This window comes from Melanotaenia boesemani, chromosome 24 (assembly GCF_017639745.1).
Source record: "Melanotaenia boesemani isolate fMelBoe1 chromosome 24, fMelBoe1.pri, whole genome shotgun sequence".
In the NCBI taxonomy this organism is placed as follows: Eukaryota; Metazoa; Chordata; class Actinopteri; order Atheriniformes; family Melanotaeniidae; genus Melanotaenia; species Melanotaenia boesemani.
This window is the reverse complement of record NC_055705.1, coordinates 4,446,203-4,466,660: the sequence shown is the minus strand read 5'-3', so window position 1 is coordinate 4,466,660 and position 20,458 is coordinate 4,446,203. Positions and strand designations below refer to the sequence as shown.

The window sequence follows — 20,458 nt, the reverse complement described above, 5'->3', positions numbered from 1 at the left end:
TTGGACCCCCGGTACCGGTTGCCTTCAAGAAAACATTTTACAAAGACTTCCCTTCCAACCATGCATGAGGCCTTACGCGAGGAAATTGCCACCAAACTGCGCTCTGTTGACTACTTTTCCTCCACGACGGACTTATGGTCAAGCAGAACGTCAGAACCTTACATGAGTTTTTGAATCCACCACTGATTTTGTTTTTCAGAAGCTTTTTACACAAATAGAGTTAATCATATTGTTTCCAGAAATGAATATAATATACAGTAAGCCTAAGGGGCTTTTTTTGTTTGACAACCTCATTTAAGTACACTCCCTCTTCTTGATGTTTACAAGGTATGGTTGAAAATGTTGCCTATGCCTAAAGATATTTGTTCACTAAACTGTTTAAAATGGTTTACATTTGTGAAATTTGCACTTGATTGTTTTTGGTTTTTGATAGTCATTTTAGCTAAACACATGGTAGCTGATTTCTGACTAAATGTGAATTCAAATAGATTTTTGAATAATTTAATTTATATTTTCTTTTGTTAACTAAATTTCCAAACCTAATGTAGGAGCATATTGTTTTTATTTTGGTTGCACAATATTTCTTTGTATTTATTATGTTTTGGAGCTACATATTTATGTGGTTAAAAGCCGTTGAAAACAATAAAAATGGGAAAAATCGTTACATATCGTTATCAAGGTATTTTTGAAAAATTATCGTGATATAATTTTTTAGCAATATCGCCCACCCCTAATAGGAACTAGGGACCAAAGCCCTCAGTTCCTATAACCATTTTAGCTCCTGCTCCGAGGCAGGGTCTGAACGGGGTTCTATAGGAACCCTCATGACGTAGGTGTTTGGTGACTGGTAGCTACGCCCCTTGCCAGATTTCCGCATTTTGTGTCCCCGGCACATTTAAAAAAACACGGTTGCACATACGGACAAAAACAACAACAGAGCAAGCGATAAATGGACCGACGAGGAGGTCGAAGCTCTTCTGACCGTCTACGCCACAGAGGATTTTCAGAGAGGTTTTGAAGGTTCGCAGCGAAATATAAAAATATTCCTGACGATCAGCTCTCAGTCAGAGAACACGGGATAACGCGAAGCAGCGCACGTAGAAAACTCACACAAAAAACACAAAACACAACACTACAAATAAATTAAGGATCATGACAACCGGAGTGGGACGAACCGAAAAAACAGTAAATTGGACAGCTTGTACCACCGACATGTTTTGTCGGTCAACGCCGCAGCAAATGACTCCTGCGTGCGGCAGGAAAAGCCAGTGTGATATGCAGCATATACACACGTTATTTTATTTTACAGTTATTTTTGCTCTGCTGTATTCATTATAAAATAAATAAATGACTTTGTAAAGAGTCTGAAGTTTTCAGTTTGTGTCTGTTAGATGTGCTTTGGCCACATCTATAAAATATTAGCTAATAAAAATATTGAGTAGTTATTAACTTATCACAGCTATGAAATATTAAATAATCCATCTTTGGCCGCTACATTTTAAGTCTTATCCCTGGGTGTAAATTACGCTAGTTTATCAACTTTATAATATGCTCCATATCACAGGACGAAGTTTATCATGTTTAACCAAGATCTGGCATCAAATACTTGTGGACACAAATTACACACCTGTAAACATTTCACCACCCTTTTAATATTTTTACCTTCATATACGCTAAATCTGTGTGACTATGTCCTCATAATTCTAAACCATAACTCAGTCACAACTAGAGGGCCTCTAGAGAGAGAGTGGCGTCATCTCCGTTCACTGCAATGGTTCAGTTTTTTCACAGCAATGGCGGCGTATGGAGCCCCTCAAAAGTTCCCGGTAGTTAACAAAAGCTAAGCGACGGTCAACGTATTTCAATGGAGCAGATTGTCGGAGCTACACTTCTTCAAGGTAAGATGTTTTAATAGTCATATTTCCATATCAGTTGTGCATCAAAATCAACTTGACATGAGTAATTAAATATGTTGGTGGATTATCACCGTCTAGATTAATATATTTAGAGATTACAAACCGATAAAAGTTTATGCTAGCACACTGATAGCAGCAGATGCCACAGGCTGATGAATGTAAATTCTGTTCGTCAATATAAATTGATCCAACGCCGTTGATAGCGAGGTTAATGTGTAGGGAGAGCGATTGTAGTTACATTTTTATTTAATTTTAATATATTTATAAGGCTGTGGAATTATGGACAAAGATATGAAGATGATTCTGTATGTGGGTCATAATGTGTGACCACCGCATTTCACACATTTAACACTAAAGACCAGGCCAATAATTACACCGTTCATTTTACATAATAACTAGAAAGTAAGCTGTTTTGTGGAATAGTACAGCCCATACAATTATACAATATTAGGGCTGTCATTTGATATTGCAGGGTGAAAAGTTCAGTCATATATATTCACTATATATTATACTATTATATATTAATTATGTTGTATTATCAGTTCTGGGGTTGCCTGACGTTAACTGGGATACTGTTCTTCTTCACCTTCCTGGTTTGGCCACTTTTAAGTGTTGTTTCCTCTTTTTTTCTATATTCTGCAACCTCAACCATATAAATCTCCCTGTGATGTGTTTAATTTAAAAATAAACTTCCCAATGATATGGTCTTTGAAAAGAGTTATCATCAGTTATCATTATGCTCTGAGCCTAGATTTATTGTGTAGTCACTTGATACATCATTGTCTTCACCTGTTGGTATGCCTCAGTCTGAAAGATAAAGTTAAAAAAACAGAAAATATTAGATTTACATTGCTGTTGATGTCAAACAGGTTTAGTAAAACTTTGATGATTCATATCAATGAACACAACTATAAAAATATTGCAAAGCAAAGCCTTCATTGATCATTATTTACCGATTGTCGTAGTTTTCTTATTATTTTGTATTGGCCGCCAAGCACTTCCTGGAACTTTTGGAGGCTACATGGACCACGTGATCGGCAAGCGTTTTGAGCTTCCGGTGGCGCCACTCTCTCTCTAGAGGCACTCTAGTCACAACCAACCCTTCACTGACGGATTACTCCTTCATCTTTCTACTGATGATTCCATAAAACACACAAAGCTTAATAGCAGATGATGAGATCTTTATTTTGCACATAACACACACAAAAAAAAAAAAAAATGAACAAATGATGCATTTTCTATGGATGTTCTGTCTGTCGACCTTCCAGAACATGATGCTTATTATGAAGAGGTGTGTAGTGATTAGCTGGATGGCAGGAGGTAAAGCATCCAGGTTGTTCTCCATCTCCTTCAGTATCTGCAGCAGGTGGTTGTGTCCATCCTCTCCAGTGCAGCTTCAGTCGGCCACAGATGTATTGAAATGTCTCCCTGGACATACGGAAATTCTCTGTCCACTGCTCATCGGTAAAATTGAGAACAACCTTTTCCCACTAATTATTAGCTTTGTTCTGGACCAGCTGGACGGTGAGGAGTTCAATGAGCTGCAGCAACGTCTGAAACGCAGAACACGAGTTACAATAAACCCGCCGTCTGAAATATTTACTTATTGTAATCTGCTCAACACAGACAGTAGAAAACCGTCTGAAATATTTACTCATAAGACACGTATACAATCGGCGCATGTTTAATAAATTAAACTTACACGTCGTCTCCTTTGTCTGCGGTGTATCTCCTGCCACTGGATTCTTCATCTTCTGACTTTCAGGAGCCTTCCAGCCTCGACGTGAGACGCCCGATTTTATAGTCCATCAGTAACATCTCCATCAAGCAGAGCATGAACACGATGATCTCTTCGTTCTCCATATTAGCTTGCTGTGTTGTTTTGTTTTTAGTGGGTTTTGTTTTGTTGTTATGTGGCGCTAAAGTCCCACATCACTGTCGCAGACGTATGTGTCACATCGGCCCCGCTACCGCCCCCAACTCATGTATGAATGCAGCATGAAACAGTTCCCCTGGAGAAGGTAGTTCCTAGAACTAGGACAGTTATTAGAACTGCGTTCTTAGAACTTCTCTGTCGGAATGCGCCTCATGTCTCCTGCAGTTGAGAAGACGCGTTCACTTGGTACAGAGGTGGCTGGTGTGGTGAGATAGGCTTTAGCCAGGGGAGAAAGTAGTGGGTAAATCTCACTATTCTCCTTCCACCACTTGAGTGGACAACTTGTGAGAGGTATCGGTGCTTCACTTCTGTACCTTGAAATTTCTGTTTCAACCCCATTCATGTGGTTGCCTGGAGCTGCCTGTGCAGTTGTCACAAAAGTCCCTTCTAGAAGATCTTCCAAGGCTGTTTTCTTGGGAGGGGGAGGACTTGGCTGTGCTGTGTCTGTCAGCTCAGTAACCTGCTGTGCTGCAGGTGTTGAAGCACTGGGTTCTGTTCCTGCATCACTTGTGTTCTCCACATAGCTGGTCTATAAACAAAGTAAAAACACAAAAAGATCTACAAATCAGGAAAATAAACTAAAGGAAAAAGGCAAAAATATTGTGCATAATTTTGTATTTGATTTAATAGAAAATGCATAACTATAAATGTTATTTGAGCATTTTTACAGCATATAAATATTAATATTTATAATAATAAAATGGAATGTGGTTAATACCTGGTTATGTAGCTGCACAGCTTTATCCTTCAGCCTCTGGAACACATCCTGACGCTGGTTTTCCTCTAGATGAGGAAGGGTGCGAAATCTGGGGTCAACTGCAGTGCACTCTAACAGATGATGGTATTCCCTTGCATATCTGTCCGATAGGTTGCTCAGGATAGCCGCCTTTATAGAAGTCACTGTGACCGAGTCGTCTTCATATTGTCTCATGGTCTGCTCAATCATGTGCTTCAGGGGCAATATGAGGGATACTGTGGGGTTATGTTCATCACTGAGCACAGTAGTGGCTGTTTTTAAAGGTTTAAGAAGTTTAACAACATCCTCAACATCACGGATGTCAGAGCTATCCAGTGTGTCAATCTCACGAGCATTTCGTCTTATGTCTGCTGCCACTGCTGCTTGTTGCTCCAAAAAACATTCTACCATATCCAGACTGCTGTTCCAGCGTGTTGTAACATCCATAATAAGCTTGTGTTGGTTGTCCTGGTTAAGTGCCTTTTGTTTGGATGCTAACACAGCGGTTGCAGAAGGGCTGCGGTGAAAGAAGCTGACAATGCGCCTGATTCGACCTAAAAGGCGAGACACACGGGGCACAGCCAACCCTGCTTGTGTTGCTAAGTTTAACGTATGGGCGAAACACTTAATATGGGGCTTCAGTCCAGCATCTCTTACGGCAACGTCCATATTCCGCGCATTATCCGTGACAACAGCGATGCCATGTTTTGGTCGTTCTAGCTTCCATTCCGACACAGCGTCTCTTAGGACTTGCGCAATGTTAGAACCACTGTGTGTTTCAAATAGAGGACGCGTTTGAAGCACAAAGCTTACCATTTCCCACTCTGTGGTGATAACATGAGCCGTGATTGTAACGTAGCTTTGTGTTGCCCTTGATGTCCATCCATCTGTAGTGATCCCTACATTAGTAGCCTCTCCAAGTACCTCAACAACATGGGCTTTGACTTGCCTGTAAAGTTCGGGCATCACCATCTGACTGAAGTGTGGGCGTGATGGAATGGAGTACTTCGGTTCTAAAGTTCTAATCATTTCTTGAAAGCCCTCATTTTCGACAGTTGAAAACGGCCTCATGTCTTTTACTATATAAACAGCGATGGACCTTGTAATAGCCTTGGCCCTTGGGCTGTTGTGGGTGAGAGGACTAGCAAATGTGTTTGTTAGTGTAGTTTGTCCCTTTGCTAGTCTTCGCTCCTGCGGTGGTGTTGGCGGCATGGCTAGCTCGCTGTGGTGCCGGCTAACATGTTGTAACATATTGGTCGTACTTGTGTACGTTATCAGTTTCTTGCAATGCTTACATGCTGTTTTTGTCTTGTCGGTAATTCGCTTGCCATTTTCACTTGTGAACACAGGAAAGCCAAAATGCTGCCACACTGCTGACTTCAAATTGGCAGAAGCGTCTTCTATTTCAAAGTTGCCTGCTGTCGCCATGCTTGCTTCTAGTTTATTGGCGCTGCCGCAGTCCACAAATGCAATACGCAATGACGTCTGGGTCAAGCGTGTCAGATTACGTACTTTGCGTACTGTGCATTCAGGAGTTTATTTACAGGTCTTCACTAATCGATTAATTTATTTTCTACATCGATTGACGTTTTAACCAGTTTTAACCGATTTTTAACCGATTCACGAAGCATCGTTACATCCCTACCTGTAATGATTGTTAATCTCAGTTAGTTTACTTGATATGAAACATGTAGAAAGCAGAACTCTACACGTTATTTAATAGTTTTAGTTCAACTCCACCATTTTAAATTAGCTCTACGTAACTTTTTATTTACTTTTTTACTTTAGTCAAAACCTCTTTTTCTAATAAATAAGCTTTTTCTATATTGGACTAAAAGTTTAGTCCTTTTCTTTAACACACAGAGTATTTTCTAACATCAACTTTAGTTTTGTTCATATTTCAGATCATGTTTCATTATTCTAGTAAAGATTTACAGGTTTCTGTCTTTACATGGGATTTCAATAGTAGATTTTTCTGGCTGTGTTTTCCTTTGTCAGATATAGTTTCCCCTAACTATAAAACACAGTTTCAGTCCAAACGTCAGTGTTTTTATTTATTTCTCATGTTTACACACATGTCAGCTCATCTGTGGTTATTCTAGTAAATATGAGGAGATTTAATTTTTCTCTACTAAACTTGTTTGTGGATTCAGATTCTGGTCGACTGTATTTGTCCTTCAGCAAGAATCTGTTTCCCCATAAAACTTTAGTAAATAAAGAAGAAAGGTCCTCATATTTACTAGAGAAATGAAACACGATCTGTGTGTAAAATAAAACAATTCCAGTTTGAACACACTGGTCTTTCTAGAAAGAGGAAACTGGTTTTATAAAGAAAAATCAGCCATAAACATCGACCACAGCACGTGTCTCTGCTTCACTTCCATCCATTCGTTCATTTGCTGTCCCTGCTTAGTCCAACACAGGGTGGTGGGGGGGTGGAGGCCATCCCTGCTGCTACCAGCTGAGAGACAGTTTCCACCCTGGACAGGTCACCAGTCCATCACAGGACCAACACAGAGACAAACAAGCTCTCACTCACTCCAATGGAGAGTTCAGAGACATGGATGAAGCTAACATTCTCGGAGGGAGAAAGGGATGATATTTACTAGAGTAATGAAACATGATCCAGCCTGCGTGGAAATAAAAAGCTGATGTTTGAACAGAGATTGGGCTTCAAAGAGAGACAATATGAGCGACTTTATGATGGGATGGAACTTTCTGCTGTCAATGCAAAGACGTTCACGTCCTATTTTCCCTTCATGGAGGCCACGTTTTGGATCAGAAACATCCATAAACAGCTTCTTGTTTACGATGGAAACATGGACTAAACGTATTAAATTCTGTTATATTTCATATCAAGTAAACGGAGCCAAAGAGAGTAAAAGTCCTTCCAGGTGATCTGGATGGTAGTTCGCTTCTAAACTTCTCCAGCGTGTTATTGGACGTCACTTCTTTCCAGGATCTGTGTCGTCAACGTCATGACGTTCATGCATGAGAACTTTGTTAAATGATGATGAAGCTGATGTTGGAGGAAATGAGAGTTTAGGCGACACTTTGATTGTTTTAATGTTTCAGCAGCTCTTCTCACTTATTAGAAGCCAATAGTTTAAAGGTCCCATATTATGCAAAATTCAATTTTTAATGGTTTTGGAACAGTCATACTGGTCCCCCCGCATGTGTAGGAGACCCGTAAGTGTGAAACTCTTTCAGGCGCTCTCTCTCCCCCCTGCTCCACCTCTAGGGAAGTAAGCGCTGAAATGAGCTTGTTTGAAAGCGTGTACGTTATGACGTCATAAGGGACAATAACCACTCCCCACAGAGCGATGGACCCGTCTACCGGCTCTCAAAGCCCGCCCTCTAAAAATCACCTAGCGCACAGTGTTTTTCCTCTTCGGCAACCCTCGTTAGCGGACATGGCTAAGCGACAGAAGCACTGTTCTGTTTGTGGCTGCATAAATGAACACGAAAACGTTTTTTTACTTCCATCCACTGAACCCACGAGGACTGAGTGGATTAATTTTATTTTTGGAGGAAATGTACCCGGAAAACTTCCAAAGGTTTTGCATGTCTGTGGCCAGCATTTCAAAGAGGACTGTTTCCACAACATGGGGGCATGGAAAGCAGGCTTCGCCAACCGTTTGAAGCTGAAGCCAGGTTCAATACCAACTGTCCGTGACCAGTGTTGGTAATAACGGCGTTTAAAATAACGGCGTTACGTAACGCCGTTATTTTTTCACTAACGGAGTAATCTAACTAATTATTTTCCCCATATTTGTAACGCCGTTATAGTTATTGTACAGTAAAGGCAGTGCGTTACAATAAACTGACTGAACTGCAAAATCAGAACACGCTTCGGCTCCACAACAAGGCTGTTGGTTGGGACTGGGAGAGCTCCGGTTGGATGAACTGGAGCGAGATAAGCAAAATGATTGGCTGATGTCATTGTCAGTTAAAGCAGGCATGTTTCACGGCAGCTAATCAGAGCCAGTGCTTTAACAAACAAACCCGGACGGGCTTAATTTTCTTAAACAAACCTCGAGGAAAAGCAGCAGAGATGGCTGGATTTGAAAACTACTCAGAAAAAAAAAACTCTTCGAGATAAAGCAACATACAGTAACCCCAATAGTTACTTTCCCTGGTAACTAGTTACTTTTATTATCAAGTAATTTTTTAACTAACTCAGTTACTTTTTTGAAAAAGTAGTGAGTAACTATAACTAATTACTTTTATAAAGTAACGTTCCCAACACTGTCCGTGACACAGCTGGAGAGGTAAGAGCTGGCAGTTATTTTATCGTTTCGGCCTTATTAGTCTGATAGCTTGAAAATATATTAACCTGTCAATCACCTCATGACGGGCGATGCGATGGGCGGAGCCAACAGCTGAGCTGCTCCACCAGGGTTCCGCCCACCATAAACGGCACATTTCTGAAGCTGCTAAAAAGAGGGAGGTGAAGAGAAGCCGCTGCACTCAAACTGAGGGTCGATTTGTCCATACCATGGCGGAAATATTTCATTTAGATATTAATGAATGGTCTCAGATTGGGAATAAAGTGTATAATATGGGACCTTTAATAGTTGGTCCAGACTCAAGCAAACCTCAGTGAGGGAACAACAAGCCTCAAACAAGAAGTGAAGGGACCTGCATGCTGTTATTTTTCTGTTTCCGTGGTGAAATAGAGCGTAGTCAGGAGGATCCAGCTCTACTGAACGAGTGCATGTTCTCTCGTCCAGGGGAAACATTTCCTATCAGGGAGAACGACCTCGGCTCCACAACGATGCTCCATAGAGCCGCATTAAACTCATTCACACAATTCTACCTGCTGCACTTTTTCTCTACATCTTATCAAACTGGATCCAGATTCCCTCCAAGAAGGAAAATGCTCATGAGAGAGACACGCCACCAACACGTGTGTCCAGCCCGTAACTTGAGAGGTGTTTGCAACTGGAGTTGAATTAAAGCAAAGCGGTTGGGGCGGTGGGAGGAGTCTGCAGCAGAGCGCTGCGATGCCAGCGCCGCTCGATTTACAGCTGAAAACAGCAAAAGAGGAAACTGAGAAAATAATCATTTCATTTTTATGATCGTTGAAAACCCAGATCGTAATTGAGATTAAAATGCGTTTAATCGTCCAGCCCTACTTTGTTGTTGCTCTTCTTCATCTTTCAACTAGCGGTTTGTGGTTCATCTCATATTTAACACAAAGTTTTATCCTGATAAAACTGTTTCATTCTGTGGAGTCACTCTACATATTCTTAAAGTTCAGGTCTCAGATAACGTGTTAAAGTTAATAAAATCTACTAAGAATATTAAATCCATTAATCTACCATTTATTACCATGTGATAGTTTAAACATATTATAATGTGGTTTTCTGCTTCTGGGTATCTATTAGGGGACAAAATACAAGTATCAGATTGTGTTCAACAGGAATTTAAGCAAAGTTCATACCATAAATTGAAGCAAAATGTCTCACAATCTGTATGTGACAAACATGTCATGTGGGACTCTTATGGGTTATTACGTCTGTTTCCAGTGACGTGAGCTTACTTTCATGTGACTTATTGAGACTCTGCACTGGTTTCCTGTGTCTCCTCCGTCCAAAATCAGCTACTCTTGTCAAGATGATGTCAAACTCAGATGTTTTCATTCACCAATGTGGATTACGTTCTCCTGTAAACTATTGCAGTGTGTTGCTGCTCACATTAGCAGCTAACGCTAAAACCGCAGGCTCTCACATTAGCAGCTAACGCTAAAACCACAGGCTCTCACGTTAGCAGCTAACGCTAAAACCGCATGCTCCCACGTTAGCAGCGAACGCTAAAACCGCAGGCTCTCACGTTAGCTGCCACCGCTACAACCGCAGGCTCTCACGTTAGCAGCTAACGCTAAAACCACAGACTCTCACGTTAGCAGCTAACGGTAAAACCGCAGATGCTCACATTAGCAGCTAGCGCTAAAACAGCAGGCTCTCATGTTAGCAGCTAATGCTAAATCCGCAGGCTCTCATGTTAGCAGCTAACGCTTAAACCGCAGGCTCTCACGTTAGCAGCGAACGCTAAAACCGCAGGCTCCCACGTTAGCAGCGAACGCTAAAACCGCAGGCTCCCACGTTAGCAGCAAACGCTAAAACCGCAGGCTCTCACGTTAGCAGCTAACACTAAAACCGCAGGCTCTCACGTTAGCAGCTTACGCCAAAACCGTATGCTCTCATGTTAGCTGCTAACGCTAAAACTGCAGGCCCTCATGTTAGCTGCTAATGTTAACGTTAAGTTATAATGTTACTGTTCAGAATTCATGCATGGGCGCATGAGAAAAGAAATATTTTTAAGCTGGATCTAAAAATGTCGACATTGGCAGTTTGTTCCACTTCTTTGCAGCATAACAGCTAAATTCTGCTTCTCCATGTTTAGTCTGGACTCTGGTCTGGACTAGTTGACCAGAGTCTTTGGATCTAAGAGTTCTGCTAGGTTTATATTCTCTGAACATGCTGACCCTCTTCTCTTTGCTACCAAACAGAATAATCTCAGTCTTGTCTTCATTAAATTGAAGGGGTTTGGTGGAAGCGATGAAACGATACATGGACATATTTTAACTATAATCCATCATAATTTCACTGGCAGACCAGGTCACGTTGAGCATGTGTTCCTCATCCTTTGCTCATATTGTGGACATGTGTGTCTTCAGGGTGGAGTTTTACACTTCAGAAAATTCTCAGAAATAAAGCCACAGTTACCAAAGTCAGGATGTTGTTGCTCTTTGCTTTTTTGGAGTAACTGATTCCACAGTTAGAACTTTATCTGTACAAAGCATCACCCTAAGTAGATCAGAAAGTATCTGCTGTTGGTTGGAAACCTTCTAAGTCTACAAACCTTCCTTTAATTTTCTAATTATTGATGAAAATAACCAAACACAATGTGTTGCTGTATGTTAAACTTATAGATCTGCTATTTTCTTGTGTGACATGTTTGTATGATGAAGCATCAATTCATGATAAAAGCTGAAATATAGAAATTAAAGGTTTCTGTCCAACAGAATTTTAAGTAAAACGCGGCAGCATTTCTTCCCTGTTGATGGGAAAGTCTCGGCTAAAGCTTTCAGTCTGGTAAAGGACCTGGTTATTATGTAAAAGCTTTAAGGTTAACTTGTTTTATGAATTACTTGTTATAACCTGTCGACCTTTATTCCACTTTTTAATACATATTATTGACCTAAATTCATTTGTTAAAAGACTAATACATTTTTCATTGGACTAAAACTGGACTAAAACTATCAAACTTAGTCATGACTAAAATGTGACTAAAACTAAAGTATTTTCGTCCTGAAGACTAAAACTGAGACGTCTGCTGTTTGGGAAATTCTGCCCAACAGAAGCACTGCAACGTAAACCTTTCAACACAAGAAGAACACAGAGCATTACTTCATGTGTACAATTTTACTTACAAGGACTGTATGCACTAGGGCTGCTCGATTATGGGAAAAATGATCATCACGATTATTTTGACTGAAATTGAGATCTCGATTATTTAACACGATTATAGATAAGAGGTTTTGGGGGGGGACATTTGAAGTGTTTATTGTGGTAATGCCGACTAGTTTGTTTCCACCAGGTCCCCATAGCTATTGTTTGTCTCAGACCAGCAGCTTTGTTCCGCTTGGTCTGATCTGGAAAAAAATAGTCTGGAGACATTTCGTTTTCACGTTGAAATCCACGTCAATAAAATGTAGCGCGACATTTCTATACGGCTCTGGTGCGGCTTTACCACAGGTCCGTAGCGGTGGAGAAACATCGGACTGTCACCACGTCTTTCACACCATCCTCACTACACTCATCATACAGGGAAGAAAGAGACAGTCCACTAACATGGTGGTGAGACGGCAGTGATGCCGTTTGTCCAAAGTGTTGATGAGGTTCTTAAATCCCGGATTGTTCACTGTGTTAATAGAGAAAAAAGTTCTGTTTGTTTATAACGTTTGTCTCTCTGTGACTCTGGGAGCTGGTGGATTATTTAGTCGCGACTTACAAAAATTGAAAATTTTTCTATTTTTTTGTGTTGCGTCGCAAGCCCCCGTGTGCACGTCTGCGTGCACGAACGCAACATTTTACATGCACGACTGTCGCCTGTCGCTTGGCTGGAGGAGGGCAGCGATTTTCACTTCCTCACGCAAGTTTACATAGAAAATGATGGAGAAGGAGCGACGTGTGTCCAGGTGTCTGCAACTCGTTCTGAATAAAACTAAAGCGGCTGTGGGAGGAGTCTGCAGCTGTGGGAGGAGTCTGCAGCTGTGGGAGGAGTCTGCAGCAGTGGGAGGAGTCTGCAGCTGTGGGAGGAGACTGCAGCTGTGGGAGGAGACTGCATATTAAAATAAAACAAACCTTCACACAAATACATACATAGCCATTTAAAAAATAAATTTATTATAGTTTCCCTCACACACTGTCGCTGTGCACACAAACAACAACTGGTCATGATGATGATGATATTATTATTATTATTATTATTACATTATTAGAAAAGGGCCCTTTAAGGTTCTGAAGCACACAGTTTGATCACTGACCAATCAGAATCCTTCTCCCGCCTCTTTACATACAATATACACGTGAACCTGCTGACATTAAGATTATGCAAGTTAACTAGGGGCAGCTTATTTCTCTTTACATGTTAACTATAGGTCCAAATCCTTACTAGTGGCACTAGCTACGGTCTTTTCTTACTGATCTAGCAATATGATAAGGTTTTAAGAGGTTACATGCCAACTTATCAAGACAAAAATGCCAACTAGATGACTAGCTAAGGTTTACTTTTTATTTTACAAGTTAACAAGTAAGACATAAAGATTTACTTGTTAGCTTGTGAGGCACAAATTGTTTGAGTTCCACTTTTGTTTTTTCACTCTTTAACAAGTAACACAATTACAATTTTACTAGTGAACTAGTTAGCTACCAAAATAGTGACTAGTAAGCTAGTGACACCTATTTTGTTTTGCACACGTAAACAAGTGGAGAGTGTTGTCTCCTACCAGCCAGACTATTTGTCAAACATGTAAAGCTTTTGGTATGACATGTTGGTAATTTTTCTTACATGTTAGATCTGTCCTTTAACTAGTTATTCATTTCTTGTTACTTGTGGATAAGTATATGCTACTAGTAAGTCATTTGTTTTACATGTTAGCATTTTTTTTACACTTGTTAATTAGTCCTTTGTCTTTAGTCTCACTAGTGAACATGTAACATCAAAATATACTTCAACTAGTCAACTAGTTAGCACTTTGTCTTTACAAGTTTACGTGTAAGCTGCAACGTGCAGCCACTAGGTGGCTATTTGCAGTTCACTGGACCACATGTTAGCTAGTATCTCAAATGGTAATGAACTGGGTGGGCTGTAATGAAATCCTGGAGATATGATTTGTAGGCATTTTAAATTTTGAATTGGGGAGCCAATGGGAGGCCTCAATAAGCCTTTGCCCCACCTATTTATTTGCATATAATTAACTAGTTGAACTAGGGAGTGCTACGTTTTAACTAGTCCACTAGTGATGATTTCGTCAGTCAGGTGTTCACAAGCTGAGAAGGTATGTCACTTACTAGTATTGCTAGAGGGTATTTTGGCTTCACTAGTTAACTAGTAATCCCTCTTTAGTCACACTTGTTCTCTAGTAAGATCAAAACTGGCATTTACTAATTAAATAGTAAGCTTTTTTATCTTTACTAGATAATTAGTTAAACATTTGGGCTTCACCTGGTAATTTAGTGCAGATTATTGTTGGCCACTAGTTAACTAGAGGAGAAGACTATATGTTGACTAGTTAACATGCTGATATTGTGCAGTTCACTAGTTAACTAGTAAAACATACTAGTCAACTAGTTTGGTCCAAAGTCCTACTAGTGCATTAAAACTCTGACAAGATATTCATTTTATTTGACTATTATAGCAAGTGGCCTCACTTGTACAACTTCTGTTCAAACTACTTGCACAAAAGTGTCACTAGTTGTTAAAAAACTGTTACTAGTCAGATTTTGAGTTCCGCTAGTCTATTAAAAATGCCCATAAAATATGAGCACATGTTAACTAGTTTGTGCATAATGCAAGCTAGTGAAGGAAACTGATGTTTGATATCAAGAATATGGAATAAATGCTCAAACGGCTTGCCATATGACGCTACCGGAAACGAGATGTTAACCCTTTAACTCCGGGCAGCGGAGGCTGCAGGTGCAGTCAAACTAAAAATTAAAGTTTAGAGAATTTAAAGGCCAGAAATCTGGATAATGAAGCAGTGAAGGTGCATGGATGGAAGTTATTGTGCATATTGTGAATATTTCTCTCTCCTCACCATCTAGAAGCTGTGAGATTCTCATCCTGCTTTCTGTCTGTTCACCTGATGCTGATATTCATCACATATTGTTCCTTCCGTGTTTAGAAGGAAGCAGCTGCACAGCTTTAAATTCATCCTGCTGACTTTTTACCTTTTAGTTAGTAAATCCTGAACATTTCATCCTTCTTTCTCATAAAGATGTGATTGTATATATGAAGAAAAATTGTAACTGTTGCTGTTTAAAGAGAAAACTGCTGCTAAACCTGTTTATGTGTTTAGTTCAGGGGTCTGCAGCCTTTCCAATCCAAAGAGACATTTTTCCCTCAGACAGCTAAATAAAACTCCTTTAGAGACGCAAATGTTACCAGACTTTTCAAAAAGGAAACTTAATATATATTTTTAATGAAGAGCCACCATAGGATGTTTGTTATTTTTGAAGAACCACATTTTTATTTCCATTTTTAAGGTTTTAAAACAAAGAAAAGCATAAAACCTTTATAAAAGGAGAGAGACACTTGCAGCTCCAGAGTTGCAGGTTGGAGACCCCTGATGTCGTTTTTGTAAACCAAAACTTACTGCATTTTCTTTTTATAGCTGTAGGCCTTTTTTTGAAGGAAAGAGACATTTTGCGCGTAACAATGCGATTAATCGCAGCATGTCATGCGATTAATCGCAATTAAAAATTTTAATCGTTGCCCAGCACTAAAGAATAGCAATACTTGACTACATGAACAAAAGCTACAAAGACAGTGTCACAGAGAGGCTTTGTAACATGGCTTCTCTCCTTGATCCACGCTTTCACACAGAATATCCCAGTGAGTGAAGCCAGCAAAGTCCAAGCTCTTAGTGAACTGGAGCATCTTGTGTCAGACCAGGGTAGCACAGCTCCAGGTGTTTCAGAAACCCCTCCTCCATCATCAGGTGATTAGATGAGTCGGGGTGCTGCTAAAAAGCCAAAGACGAGCCTGGAAGCTTTTTGAAGGGAGCAGTTAGTGCCAAGACAGATGTAACTGCAGAAAGGTTTTTATCTGAGCTGAACAGCTATCTGAATAACCCACCAGTAGACAGTGACTGTGATCCACTTATGTGGTGGAAAAGACACAGTAAACTTTCCCCACATCAGCAGATTAGCCAGAAAGTACCTATGCATTCCAGCTACCAGCTCTGCATCTGAAAGGTTGTTCAGCACACGTGGAAACACAGTAACTTGTCAAAGGTCATCCCTTAAGCCCACAACTGTGAACATGTTAGTATTTCTGACAAAGAATCTTAAAACTTGAACAAATGTAGATAATTTCTACCTCCATAAACAGTAACATTATTCAGCTAGATGTTATTTTTATGTTTACTCAAGAGTTTTTGCAATTTTCTTATTTAACTTCTTTATTTTGCACACTGCAGTTTTATGTTGCAAAGCAACTCTGTTTTACTTTAGTTAACCGTATACATGGTTATGCCTGCCTGTTCAGTTGAGAAGAAATTGTTCCTATTTTGAATGTGCACCCATAAAGTGCAGTTTTGAAGTATTTTGTCTAGCGTAAATTATATCATCAGTTATATCATTATTGCACATTTTCAAATTTATATCATGATAAGTATCTTTGGCCATATCACCCTGCCCTAATTGATATTGTTGTGAATGATACGATATTGCAAACCCCTACTGGTTACTTTACTTTGCTTCTATATCTTCGGCAGTCGCTAAGGCAAAAGCTCGGGCGTGGGAGGGGTTTGGAGAGGCCATGGAGAATGACTTCTGGACGGCTTCGAGGAGATTCTGGTCAACCATCCGGCGGCTCGGGAGGGGAAAGCAGTGCTCCGTCAACACTGTGTACAGTGGGGATGGGGGGCTGCTGACCTCAACTCGAGACGTTGTGAGGCGGTGGGGGGAGTACTTCAAAGACCTCCTCAATCCCACCAACACGTCTTCTGATGAGGAAGCAGAGTCTGGGGTAGCTGGTGCTGGCTCGCTTATCTCTGGGGCTGAGGTCGCTGAGGTGGTTAAAAATCTCCTTGGTGGCAAGGCCCCGGGGGTGGATGAGGTCCGCCTGGAGTTCCTTAAGGCTCTGGATGCTGTAGGGCTGTCTTGATTGACACGCCTCTGCAGCATCGTGTGGACATCGGTGACAGTCCACCTGGACTGGCAGACTGGGGTGGTGGGGGCATGGGAGTTTGTCAAACCAAGCTACATGTGTTTTGTGGATTTGGAGAAGGCATTTGACCGTGTTCCCCGGGGACTCCTGTGGGGGGTACTCCGGGAGTATGGAGTGCCGGACTCGCTTGTAAGAGCTGTCCGGTCCCTGTACAACCGGTGTCAGAGCTTGGTCCGCATTGCCGGCAGTAAATTAGAATCGTTTCCAGTGCGGGTTGGACTCTGCCAAGGCTGTCCATTGTCACCGATTCTGTTCATAACTTTTATGGACAGAATTTCTAGGCGCAGCCGAGGTGTGGCCTCAGAATTGGGTCTCTGCTCTTTGTGGATGACGTGGTTCTGTTGGCTTCATCGGGACGTGATCTTCAGCTCTCACTGCAGCGATTCGCAGCCGAGTGTGAAGCGGCTGGGATGAGAATCAGCACCTCCAAGTCCGAGACCATGGTCCTCAGCCAGAAATGGGTGGAGTGCTCTCTCCGGGTCTGCGATGGGGTCCTGCCCCAAGTGGAGGAGTTTACATATCTCGGGGTCTTGTTCACGAGTGGGGGAAGGATGGAGCGGGAGATCGACAGGCGGATCGGTGTGGCGTCCGCAGTGATGCGGGCTCTGCATTGGTCTGTCGTGGTAAAGAGAGAGCTGAGCCAAAAGGCAAAGCTCTCGATTTACCGGTCAAACTACGTTCTTACCCTCACCTATGGTCATGAGCTGTGGGTATTGACCGAAAGAACAAGATCGCGAGTACAAGCTGCCAAAATGAGTTTTCTCCGCAGGGTGGACGGGCTCTCCCTTAGAGATAGGGTGAGAAACTCGGTGATCCGGGAGGAGCTCAGAGTAGAGTCACTGCTCCTCCACATCGAGAGGAGCCAGATGAGGTGGCTCGGGCATCTGGTTAGGATGCCTCCTGGACGCCTCCCTGGTGAGGTGTTCCGGGCACATCCCACCGGAAAGAGGCCCCGGGGAAGACCCAGGACACGCTGGACGGACTACATCTCTTGGCTGGCCTGGGAACGCCTCGGGATCCCTTTGGATGAGCTGGTGAATGTGGCCGGGGAGAGGGAAGTCTGGGTTTCCCTGCTTAGGCAGCTGCCCCCACGACCCGACTCCGGATAAGCGGAAGAAAATGGATGGATGGATCATTTTATGATTTTGGCACCAGAAGAAATAAATGGATAAAAAAATACATATAAGAAGTGTTCATGTTATTTTTACACACTAGAAAGTGGTGAAATTAATTAAAGCATAACAAATGTGAAAATCATCAAACTCTATTATGTCTTTAGATTTTTTTGATAGGATTATAATCTGGACATTCTTTCAACTACAGACACACACACGTCCAAGTATCTGTATGGTCAGCATCATATTTGAGACTGCTTCACATTAAATCTGTTTTTAGAGACTTTCTGAGTCTGAGGACAGAGTTTGGAGAGAGAACAGTACAGTATTTGAGTTTGAAAACAAGGAGGTTTGATCTGAATTCTAAAAAATAAATTCTCCACATTTCTCTACTTATCAGTGTTTTTAAGATTCTTGTGACTTCATTCATTCAAATCATTTTACAGTTCAGTGACTTGACTGGTCCAGACAACATCTTCAGTTTTAGACTGACACCTCTCTTAGACTAAAGCAGCTTCTGGGTTGTTAGCACAGACTACAAACACTAACAGATCAAGGAATTACATGACCTCCTGCTGCTGTGTCTGCAGTCATCCAGCTGTAAATGAGAATCAGTTTGTGGTACCTACCAGATGCTTGAGGTTGAATGATACTTGTCCATAATACTTAGTTTGGGTGAAATGTAAATGTTTTCTTCCTGCTCGTTACAGAAACATGGAGGCCAAAGAAAACCTAAACATCGAGGTGGTCGAGGCTGTAAGAAAGTTTTCACTGGTGCATCACGACCAAAGAGATGTCAGAAGATTCACGTTGGAGAGAAACCGTACACCTGTGATCAGTGTGGAGCAGCTTTCAGTCAGTCAAGTGATTTAAAAAGTCACCAACGTATTTACACTGGAGAGAAACCTTACAGCTGTAATCAGTGTGGAGCAGCTTTCAGTCAGTCAGGTCATTTAAAAAGGCACCAACGTATTCACACTGGAGAGAAACCTTACAGGTGTGATCAGTGTGGAGCAGCTTTCAGTCAGTCAAGTGATTTAAAAAGTCACCAACGTATTCACACTGGAGAGAAACCTTACAGATGTGATCAGTGTGGAGCAGCTTTCACTATATCTGGTTCTTTAAAAAGTCACCAACGTATTCACACTGGAGAGAAACCTTACAGGTGTGATCAGTGTGGAGCAGCTTTCACTATATCTGGTGCTTTAAAAAATCACCAACGTATTCACACTGGAGAGAAACCTTACAGGTGTGATCAGTGTGGAGCAGCTTTCACTGTATCTGGTGCTTTAAAAAATCACCAACGTATTCACACTGGAGAGAAACCTTACAGGTGTGATCAGTGTGGAGCAGCTTTCACTGTATCTGGTGCTTTAAAAAATCACCAACGTATTCACACTGGAGAGAAACCTTACAGGTGTGATCAGTGTGGAGCAGCTTTCACTGTATCTGGTGCTTTAAAAAATCACCAACGTATTCACACTGGAGAGAAACCTTACAGGTGTGATCAGTGTGGAGCAGCTTTCAGTCAGTCAGGTGATTTAAAAAGTCACCAACGTATTCACACTGGAGAGAAACCTTACAGGTGTGATCAGTGTGGAGCAGCTTTCAGTCAGTCAGGTCATTTAAAAAGTCACCAACGTATTCACACTGGAGAGAAACCTTACAGGTGTGATCAGTGTGGAGCAGCTTTCACTATATCTGGTGCTTTAAAAAGGCACCAACGTATTCACACTGGAGAGAAACCTTAAATGTGCCAGGAGGATGGTGCAGCTTGTATTCATTCAGACTATTAAAAAAATTATACCAAATGTTGTGGAAAAACTAATGTGTACTGCTGGATTAAAACTTTATTAACAAAGGTATCACTAAGAAGACCTGTGAGGTAAAACAAAATGATATTGTGCATATTTGTAAAGTTTTGGCAAACGGTAGGGGGATTTGCAGCCACTTCTTGTAAATGTTTAGTAAAGTTATGAAGTTTAGTCATAGAAAGACGACCTCCCTCTGAAGAGAAACTGTTCTGCAGCTGTTCTGTAGCAACTGTGAGGTGATTGTCGCAACATATTTGAGTTTGAATTAAATAATACTGTATATAACTATGTACTTTGTTAGTCATAACAGAGTAATAATAATACTAATGGTTTAGATTTATTTAGTGCTTTATCAAGGCACCCAAAGTGCTTTACATTGTGAATCTGTTATTCATTCACACGCTGATGGTGGAAGCCAAGCTGTACAAATAAATGAGTTGTTTACAGTATGTCTCTGTCAGGTTTCTGTTTCCTGTTCA

The 20,458-nt window shown here is 41.2% G+C and overlaps 2 protein-coding genes across 2 annotated transcripts in view; one reads left to right on the top strand and one right to left on the bottom strand.

The window, feature by feature from the left end:
• Positions 1-18,836: 18,836 nt before the first annotated feature.
• Positions 18,837-20,428, top strand: LOC121635295 (zinc finger protein 665-like). The gene has a single exon (XM_041978430.1). It carries the CDS (start codon positions 18,852-18,854, stop codon positions 19,914-19,916), a length of 1,065 nt encoding a protein of 354 aa, XP_041834364.1. The 5' UTR covers positions 18,837-18,851; the 3' UTR covers positions 19,917-20,428.
• An 8-nt stretch (positions 20,429-20,436) lies between these two features.
• Positions 20,437-20,458, bottom strand: part of LOC121635936 — a 2,594-nt gene continuing 2,572 nt past the window's right edge. The window contains exon 4 of the mRNA XM_041979375.1: positions 20,437-20,451. Within this exon, the coding sequence (XP_041835309.1) occupies positions 20,437-20,451 (15 nt within the window). The remainder of the gene's footprint in view (positions 20,452-20,458) is intronic.